General features: G+C 39.5%; 1 protein-coding gene across 1 annotated transcript in view; it reads right to left on the bottom strand.

The window, feature by feature from the left end:
• NELL1 (neural EGFL like 1) overlaps positions 1 to 10564 on the bottom strand; it is a 288958-nt gene that overhangs the window by 247963 nt on the left and 30431 nt on the right. Inside the window, exon 4 of the mRNA XM_035892643.1 lies at positions 2191 to 2361. Coding sequence (XP_035748536.1) covers positions 2191 to 2361 — 171 coding nt within the window. The remainder of the gene's footprint in view (positions 1 to 2190; positions 2362 to 10564) is intronic.

Below are 10564 nucleotides of genomic sequence, written 5' to 3'. Positions count from 1 at the left end.
AATTGACTTGTTCACTGAAGTCTGCAGAAGTATCAGAACTCTGCTGAGAGCCGGTGACAACACGCTAGCCCAAAATGGTGACATTTACGCGTAAAACCTACAGCTCAACACTGGATTCTGTGCATACTTTCAGCTGCAACTCTCCTAACACTACCATGAGGAAGGCTTAGGATTTCCTGTAGTGCTCAGAAGTACCTCTTCCTTTTCACGTCTTTTGATGTTTATTGTAGTGTCATCAGGAAATGCTAGTGTAAAGATGAACAAGGAAATGTTGGGTCCCCTTCCGAGTGCAAAGATGTAGGCGGTTAAGATATAATAAAGGAAACTATGACACCAACATTCACAAAATTCTCTAATAAAGTGAACAGAGGTGCTACAGCAGAGTCAGGAACTTAAAGACTTCCTTCCCCCACCATTTAAACTTCTACTATGATCTGCCCTCAAGTCATGCTTTCAAAACTATTCCCCTTACTTTTCCACAGGATTTATCATAAACTACCACAAATTCACAGCCAAACAGAGGCATTTAGGCATGGATTTATGCTAGGAGCAGCCTTGAGATGTGCCACCTTAAGGGAAACTCTTAGATAGATCAGCCCTGTTTAGGGCTACCTGACAGTCAACTGTACACGTTTATCACCTCACATGACAGCACGGTTCAGCCTGTAATTGTATTTATCTATTGCTGCCTGTTGCTATAAAGAAAATCAGGTCACAACCATGACTCTGTGCAGCTCTCTTGTGCCTGGACAGACATCTCCACCAGGCAGGCTTTTTGTGTTGTCTTCCTTTCACATTGCATGCAAGGCGACAGCCAGAAAAACAATCTGCTAAAAAGGGTCTTCATAAAACACATTTGCTGTTCATAAAAAAAATAAATAAATCATAGGATAAAATGAAGAATCTATCCCAAAACTGAGTATGTCAATAAACAAACAAAACAGTATCCTGTTGTAAGCAAAGAACTAATATAACAGAAATAAATAATGGTACAATAAATCAGATGACTGAAATGAAGACGATCTTTACAAATTGTAGATTTCATGCCTCAATGAAATTAAAATTGCTCTAAGCATTTAATTGCTTCTAAGGTCCAAATAAAAGCATTCAATAAGCAACCTTTCTTCAGTTAATGCAGTTGCAGAAAACACTTGTAACTTCCTTCTCAAAATAGTATCTCATAATTACTTTGGTCAAAACTAAAGCTTTTTCAAATGTTCCCATACCACATACTCCCATAATAATCACGTAACTTTATTCTGCCTGCCTGAACACAACAAAGACTTTAGAAAGAAATATCTTCCACCATCACCCTATCCGATTTAAGTGCCACAATTCCAAAATCCATATGCTGATCTTCCAACTGAAGGCAAAGGATATTTTTAAATTCATTTCAGTGCAAGACAACACAAAAGTAGTGGATCATTTTCCTTGTTCCTAAAGACTATTTTGAAGGTCCCAATTTCAAGTTTTCTGAGTTTCCTTATCAACCACTAAGTTAGTAAAAGCCAAAGTCTTCAATACATTGTGAAATCAAGTCCCAAGGGAAGAGAGATTCTAAGGAAGAGAGATTCTAGGTTTGCTTCTTTTATTCCTTGAAATCCTGACAATCTGCCATCTTGCAGTCTTCACAACTTTTAAAGTAAAAAAAGTGCCATGACAGACAGAATACCCTTCAGAAAATAAAAAGCACCAGTTCTAGGCATGCAAAAAGAAGCTTCCAGGTTTCTCAGAAGTTTCCAAGTGGGGAAACGGGTGGCAAAGTCAGTAAAAAGTGCATTGCTTGATTATGTAAAATAAAATTAAAATGCTTCTGACATGTCTATCTATTCTTCAAGTTTTCAGGTATGCTGAGTGAAGCAGTTCACAACAGAACAGACTGCACACCAATCTATCACACTTAAATGCAATCACAGTCAAACATAACATCAGCTAGTGCCTAAACTACAGAGATGCATTTAATACTCCCCAGTCAGCAATCAACCTTTTCCACATTTGTTCATAATCACAATAAATCGTTTCATTTTAATGCTTTGTTTTCCTTTTTTTTTTTTTTTATCCCATGGCAGTTTACCGTGCTTTGTAAATTAGATATTTAAAAAACAAATTTCTCCTTTTCCAATTTTATTCCTGTGCATAAGTAGAGAGCAATTTTTAAAGAAATATAAATTACTGAACATATTTTCTTACCTGTTGCAGTCCACGTGGAGCAGAAGGTGGGATGCACTAAGTGACACAGCAATCTTGTGCCACTGCCCATCTGCCAGACGGTACGGGAACACTTCTGTTCTTGACTTCCCATTAAACCTGTAGTGGTATCTAATCTCATCCCGTAGGCCACTGCTCTCCAGTTCAAAATAGCTGTATTGAAAACATGAAAAAGAATCAGTTCCATGTTTTGGTTTATGCATTGCTCCTGTCATTTTCTTCTTAATTCATAGACTTCTTTAAGCAAACAGCACATGGAAGGTCACAATCTAAAGAGGTTACTCAGCATGGATTAGCTACCCGTTCAGTTTTTTAAAAGAGGCAGAGAGACGGGACTATACATCCAGTGTATCACAAAAATAGCAATAGCATTTATGCAAAAACAGCTCACATTCAAAACACCATTTGATAGTCCTGGAAACTGAGGTCCTCTTTTTAGCCATAGAACAGGTTAAACTACAAGAAAATTATCCTTATTCTGTTCACCAAGATATTTTGTATGAACATAGGATTTGTAGGAAATGTAAAAATGAAGAACTGTACATATCATTACCAACAAACAAACAAAAAGCCATTAAGGTAGGAAAGCGCCAGGTAATCATTAAATTTGTATATACTATTTGCAAATCCACTTTTTAAAAAAAAAAAAAAATGTTTACTTTTAGGACTCCCCTACTTGCAATTGTGCTTAACTCCTCCTCTGACTTTTATTGCTACAGCTGTAATTGTTGAGCTTTACAAGGGAACCAAACCTCCTGGCTGGATTAGGTGCCTCAACACCTGGTATGCACAATCAAAACCTCCAGCCAGTTGTCACCAGTCATAGGAAAGCTGACGAAGTACAGCTATTGACTGGCTTCACGCCAGCGGGAGGAGCCAATTCTTCCTCTAGGGCCAATTTAGCCCTTGCAGGTGGTAGCACATTGACAGTGTAAATAGCAAAGCCTCCTCTTGAACCTCAGATCCCACAGAGTACTTAGAGCATATCACATCAAGGCGCTCTTTTTTCCTGCTAAAATGAAGCCCTGGATTAGAAAGGAGGAGATACAGACCTCCTTTTATAGTAGCAATAGCTCTACAACTAAGTGCAGGTGTTAGGTTGTCCAGCTTGTCCCTACCCACGTCTACATCCACAGCATCATGTTTTTCCCTGCCAGACAATGCCAATTTAGCATGGCAGTTGAAAGACGGGTGCTAGTTTGGGGTAAAAAAATAAAATAATAATTACAGTAATAAAATCCACTTCAAAAAAATAAATGCAACACAAAAAAGTAAGTATCCAAGTATCCCGGTGCCAATTTTCATTGTCAGACAAGCCTTTTTACACTGTTCAGCTGTACAAAGACCGTAATAGCCAGTGTGCACAAGTGTTACATGAGGTGTGTGCACTTCATCAGGAATACCTCTTACCAATGAAATGGAGGCTTTTTGGAAAATGAAAATGGAAAAACGGAGTTCTTAGGGAGGAATTTATCGAGATAAAACGCTAGCTGGGAATCTGTTCAAAAGATCGCAACAGACCGGGAAGGGGAACACCAAGACAATAAATCATGACCAAAAGAGAAACTCAAACCCTCCTTCATCCTTCCAGCGCTTTGCCATCACATTTCTCGTGCAACACATGAGCATTATCAGGTCACCCGAATCAAAGGCTCAAGTGTCAAAGTAAAAATAGTCACAGGCAGATAAAGGCAAAACCAAACCAGAATGAAAACACAGCAGGCATACATACAAATAAAATACATGCAGTACAGAGTGGAAAAAATAAGAAAGACTGGTGTTGTGAAGGAACTGGCCTGCTTCATGCACATAAGGCACAAGGAGGGCAGAGAAACAGGAGTTTTCTAAACTGGAGAGCAGAACGTTGATTAATGACTACCACTGCCACCCACCCGTTAAAATACCTAAATTACGTTCATAGGAAATCTGGAGAGGATTTTTTTATTATTTTATTTTGATCCTCAGTAAGAGCACAGTCAATGTACAGAACATACTGCTGCTGGCATTTGCAAGCCAGGAAAGCACTAGGACAAGTATTGTCAGTCATACTTACAAAGTTAAATGTTTCATAATTGCCATCTGCTGTCAAAGCACAAAAGGAAGTCATTAAAGAGACTTTCTTTCTTTCTTGTTCAAATAAACAGCAGTGAGGCAAAAAAACTTCAAAAAATGAGGGAGAGCTACATAACATTCTAGTATCTCTCCCACACCCACAGGATTTGCATAAATAAATAAATAAATATTTGCATGGTTGATCATAGACGCTTAAGAGCCTGAGAGCAAGACAAGCTCCTGTAGCAGGAAGCACATTGCTTCCTGCGGTCATCCTTCATAACCTCTTACAGCCACCGAGCTAATCACTTGCTACACAATGTTTCATTTGTTAATAAAAAGGCAACAGTCCAGCCCTGGAAAGGTCAGTTGGATACTGTACTTAATCGCATCTCTGCTCTCTTACTTGAACAGTGTAGAGAATTGCAAAGCCACCTAGTTTCTCATCTGACAAGCTTTAGCGTCAATAGTTACTCCAGGTCTAAAACCAGCTTGTTGCTTACGCACAGACTTTGTTGTCTATCTTCTGACTAATTTATCTAGCACAGAAGTGACCAGTTAAAATTTACTGTAGAAGTACTAACATTTTTATATACATACACCTAACGCGCTGCTAAGTGCCACAGGACTGTATAAAACACCATGTTTTACCTCTTCAGTGACAGGAAAAGGAGGATGACAACAGACAAATTCTGCACCTATTTTTCACCACCCTTCAACAAGTGCAAATCAGAAGCAGTTACACTCAAACATCAGTAAACAACCATCAACAAAATCCCAACAGCAGAAACTGGCTGGATTAGCCCAACATGCATCTATCTCAAGTATGTAAAAAACACAAGGCAGTGTAAACCAATGCTCTTGCGCTTTTATTTTGTTGTGGGTTTGTTTTTTGTTTTGGTTTGGTTTGTTGTTTTTGGTTTTGTTTTTTTTTTTTAAAGATGCACAAATTCAAATCGAGATTTTGACCACACATGCACTTCACCATGTTCACAGTTCAGGAGGCGTAGTTGTATTTTCTCTACCAGAACATAATTCATGTGCGAATAGCTTTCTCAATAGCAAACATCATCTTTTCTTTCCTCATCCCACCAGACTCTGGAGGAAACCCTCTTCAAAAGCAATGAATTGAAGGCCATTCACTCCTGGAAATAAATGCACCTGCTCTGTCTTCAAGTTCCAATCTGCAAATTGTGAAATGGAACACACGAGTGGAAAAACATAAGCTTAGGCAAAAAAATCATCAACCTGTGAGAAAGTAATTAGTAAAGCCAGAGAAAATAAATGGATTTTATTTTTTTTTTTTAGTATCTATCTAATCTTTGTCTTGAAATGTCATTGCACAAGTTTTCATCTACTATAAACTAACAGGTAAACAATGGGGAGAAATTAACAGAAGCTGCCATACAAGAGGCAAGAAAATGAACTATATCTCTAAGAGGTGTTTTGTTGGTACTTCCCAATATTTTGAGAGGAAGAAGAAAACATAGGAACAGTACAAGTCAGGGCTCCTGAAAGGACACCAGCATCTGGGACCACCTGAATAAATGCACCATGAGCAGGCAAACGTGAACGTTCGGTGTTCCCATGAGACCCATATGAAAGGCCCAACGGAGATTCCCAAGCATTACAAATCATTCTGCTTCTGCACCACATCTGCATGAAGCCTGTGTGTCAACTTGCTGCTACAGTTAGCCCCCTGCTACCCTCCTCGAGACCTTTTCCAAGAGAGATGCGAGATGGTAATCTACTTCTCAACTTGTTAGCACCGAGTCATGGTTTATTGCTTTACTTGTTATTTCTCGATGAGGATTTTTTTATATATATTTTTTTAAACAGCAGTGATCAAAAGTAACATGTGTTTTGACAGATTAAATTCCCATTAAGAAAGCTCGTTCTTTATGGAACAGCAATACAATATGACCTTGGCTGAATTTTTCCCGCTACTAGAATTTCCATATTTACTAAGCACGTAAGCTACTGCTGGTTTCTTTTATACAATTATAGAATTCAAATGCTTTTTATAGGTCTGCCTAGAGTCTGTCATTCAAATCCCAATGTGTAAGAGAAAAACACGTTGCTAAATTCAGATTGATTTTATGCACAGCAAAAAAGTTGGGATATTTTAAGATGATGCAATGTGCTTTACAGAAGGACAGTATTATGCCACAATCGACTCAAGATGCTTTACAGTTCCTTCTGACAACTTTTGCAACCCCTAGGTACCTCACACGTGAAAATTCTTATGAGAGGATAAAGCCTGACTCAGTGATGGCTAATGATTTTTTTTTCTTTTTCCCCTTCTTTTAATTACAACCATAGTGAATATTTACCTGTGCATTTGATAGCTCATTCCACTTCCAGATCAACAGAAAAAGGTGTCTAAAAGTATGCTGTAAGTTGGAAACAGCTGCCAAGGATGCAATGACCAAAATATTGGAAAAGTAATTATCAACATTAAGTAAGAGCATGTAAGACACCTGAAGCAAAAAAGCAAAGTATTTCTAGAAGGTGAGTTGGCTTAAATCACCACCTGCATTAAAGAAACATATTCACCTATTCATCACATCTACCACAGCAGTGATCTTAACCTGTGACAAACAACATCAGGTTCCATTCAAAGATTTTACCGCTGTCAGATTGTGGAAGTGGCAAAACAAGGGAGGGCTCACGGACCCCAAGAAGAGCTCTGGCATATATCTCCTTCTGAATATCCTCAGAGCATACAGCACTTTTTGTTCTTATCTTTACGATGCTAACACCCATCACGAGACACTAAAATATCCCACAATGAAGAAAGGGCACCATCTGGTAAGCACAAAACTGATTAAATGTTCTGATAAGAGCTACAAGAGCTAAAGCAAAACTACTTTTTTGCACTCAATTCTAGAAATCTTCTATCACTTTCAAACATAAATAAAGCAGAGTTATCATTCTGACTTTACAACTTCCGTCATCCCTGATCAAGTGCCAAATGAAGCCCCACAGCCTCTTTCAAGGAGCAGCACCAGCACTTACAGCAGATGCTCTTAGAGCTACTGAACAGATGTCCCAGGGCAAGGCAGCAGGCACAGATGGCATCCCTACAAATATGTACAAATTTGGGGTTGCCATCTAGTCAAAACACTTGTGCATCTGCTTAACATTGTGGGGGAGAAGGTCACAAAACCACAGGAGTTCAAGGATGGAAGCACCATTCACCTTGCAAATGCTGCAGCAACGCTATGATGTCAGGTCCTCAACTGCTAGGAAAAAAAAAAAAAAAAAAAAATCACTGCCACAATAAGAATCAGGCTGTTACTGAACAGAAGCTTCTAGAAAGTTCTGCCAGTCTGGTCAAGGCACAATTTCTTATATTTTTTTTTTATACCAAAGCAACTTTAAGGAAAGTTCAGAGACCAGCCCCTTTGCTGTCATCAGCTAGAAGTTTGGGAAGCTTCTGCACAAATTTTCCCATTTGGACATGTGCACGTAGCTCTTTCATTCCACAACAGCACTGCGCCAAGCAGAATATCAGGACATTTAGTGATGTTAAATCATAAAAATGGCTTCAGGCAAGACTGTGCTTTAGCATCTTTACAGAGACAATTCTTGATGTATTCAGAGACAAACAGCCAAGGAATCCGCATCCATTACCATGCAGATTTGAGGAATTCCAATCGACAGAGATTCTGTGATGAACCACAGATCATTTCACTTTCGGCCTTTCACTGTTCCTTACCACTGGTTCTGTCTGTGTGCACAGTGGTACAAAAGCACACTGTTATTGTGGTTGTGCTGCCAAGTGGCTCAGCCTGGACAGCAACATAAAAGAAACTGAGATCTTGCTTTCCACTGGGGAGTGTTAAAACAAGTCAGGCCAAGAGCATGCGCTGGGTACACTACACCACAGATAAGCCGGCAGGCGTATGCCCAAGACCATCACCACTGTCAATGAAATCATCCAGAGCAAAAGCAGCGCCTCTGAAACAAGAGAGGCATCTGACTTCAAACAAAGGTAAACACTCACCTTGCAGTTGTCACCATGGTTCTGTATGGATGCAAAACTAGAACAAGTTACAGCTGTCAAGGTAAATATTTCAGTCGCTTCCACAGGCATTGCTCTTGTACCCTAGTTACTATAAAGTGACAGGGTAAGATCCCAAGCTCTGCAGCATTCAGCATTGTCAGACACTGGATTTTGAAGAAATGCTCTCATACTCTCAAAGTACAGATCTAGTCCTCCACTACATATGCGTACTTACAACTAACTACTTGTTACATGTAGTTTAAATATGGACAGACTGAGAGGCTGCACAGCAAAACCACACATGGCAAATCTTCATTTATGTGGCATTAAAGGCTTACTACTGTGGCAGAGATTACGTACTGATATCATCAAAGCTTATGAGCAAAATCAGCCTGCTATCAAGTAGCACAAAAGGTGTCATGAGTAGAAAAAGGATCATCCATGACAATTAAGATATCTTGCTGAAAAATCAGATTAACCTTCCACAAAAGAAAATGCAAAAGCTGAATCCTATATGTTGCACAAAGACTCTGTCATCACCTCCTGCATTTCAGAAGTATTCCTCCTATACAAGCAAATCCAAAATAAGCCAAAACTTAATACTAAGTTCTTCCAAATCTCTCAAGTAAAAGCCTGGAAGTTCAACTTCACTGTGCTGTTGGCTATCTAAACAGGCTTCTTTCAAACATTTGTATCCTTTCATTTCAAACAAAAGAAACAAAATCCAGTCACTTAAACAACTGTATTTTTCCATTCAGACCAGTCTGAGGACAATGGGAATCACATTGTATCAGCCTAGCTTGAAACTTTTAGCAATAAAAAACCCCCAGGCTGACATTTTCTGTAATAAACATTTTCTCTTTTGTTCTACATATCTTCTCCATGGCAGCTGGGCACACAAGCTGCAAGGCATTAAGCATTTATGATGCTCAAAATATGCATTTGTGTACCTGCAACTAGGCAAAGGTCATCCAAATACAAATTTACTTTCTTCTTTGATCAAATAAAGAAAAAAAAGTAACCCCAACTTCTGCCTGCCAGCTGAAAGACAGCTTGAGTCAGAGCTGGTACAAAGCAGCTACTCATTTTCATGGCATGCGTTGTAAGGATTGACCTTAAGCATTTTTGTTTCCATTTCAGATGTCTAAAAATCTGTCTTCACTGTGGCTGCTACCTGCCTACTATCTGAAAAAGACCTGGTCTCTCCCCTATTCATAGTAAACCAAGCTAAAACCTAAAAACAGTACTGCATCTTAGCAGGCTTCAGAGCTGGCATGGTCAGCAAGACAGAAAAGAGTCTATCACTTGAAGCAAGGTCAAGCCACGACTCCTTAGCTGCTACCTCTCAAAAAAAAAAAAACAAAAAAAACCACACCACACCAACAAAAAAACCCCAACTTATATATATGTGTATGTCCTCATAAACATATAGACACAAACACCTACAAGAACCAAGATCTCTCTACTAGAGGTAGGTATCTGCAAAAAGCAGCCAAGTAACAGGAGAAATTTGATCCTCATAAAAAGCAGCGGTTGTTCTCACATTCAGGAACGCAGTCTGCAAGAGATGGCCTCACTCTCCTGCCTGCTTATTCCTACCTCATCTTTTGCATCAGATTGAGCTGTTCAGTTGCAATGAGGCATCTCAACCCACTTAACTAGTCTGACAGAAGTAACCTGACAGCAGAAAATAATAATTTCTTGATATATCACCACTCCAAAACCAAGTCACCTTGTACTCACACTATCACTGTAACTCTAGCAAGGAATGCAATCCACCATTACACTCAGGAGTAGTCCCTGAAGGGCTCATCATCCACAACCCTTGACCAAAGGTTATTTTCCCCAGCACACTGGTGGACCTTTTGCAGTCCACAAAGCATTCATATCTGAGGACTTTCTGAATGGGGGCTGTTGATTTTCTAAGGCTAACATGGGACTCTGAGCTGGCACATTAGCTCAGGGATTGTTGTGGGTACAGAGAAGCCTGGAGCTGCAAGTGTGACCAAAGAGCCTGCAGCAAAGCTGTAACCAAAGGAGAGCATAGTCCCGGTCCCTCCCTCCCTCATGCTCATCACTGCAGCAAGCACTCAGCTCAGGGGATTCCCAAACCCATAATCTCTAAATACCAGATTTTAATAAAACAAAAGATGATAAACTTTTACACTAATGAGGTCTGCCACCTGAGTCAAACTACAATATCTGAAAACAAATTACCCTGATTGCTGTGTCCTTACAATGAAGGTTCTTCCCTCTGATCTGGCTCTCAAATTCAGCAGCTTTTCAGTGATTTCT

Source organism: Egretta garzetta, unplaced genomic scaffold (genome assembly GCF_000687185.1).
Source record: "Egretta garzetta isolate BGI_Z169 unplaced genomic scaffold, ASM68718v1 scaffold454, whole genome shotgun sequence".
NCBI classification, from domain to species: domain Eukaryota; kingdom Metazoa; phylum Chordata; class Aves; order Pelecaniformes; family Ardeidae; genus Egretta; species Egretta garzetta.
The sequence above is the reverse complement of the archived record's forward strand: the minus strand, read 5'-3'. Positions and strand labels throughout refer to the sequence as shown.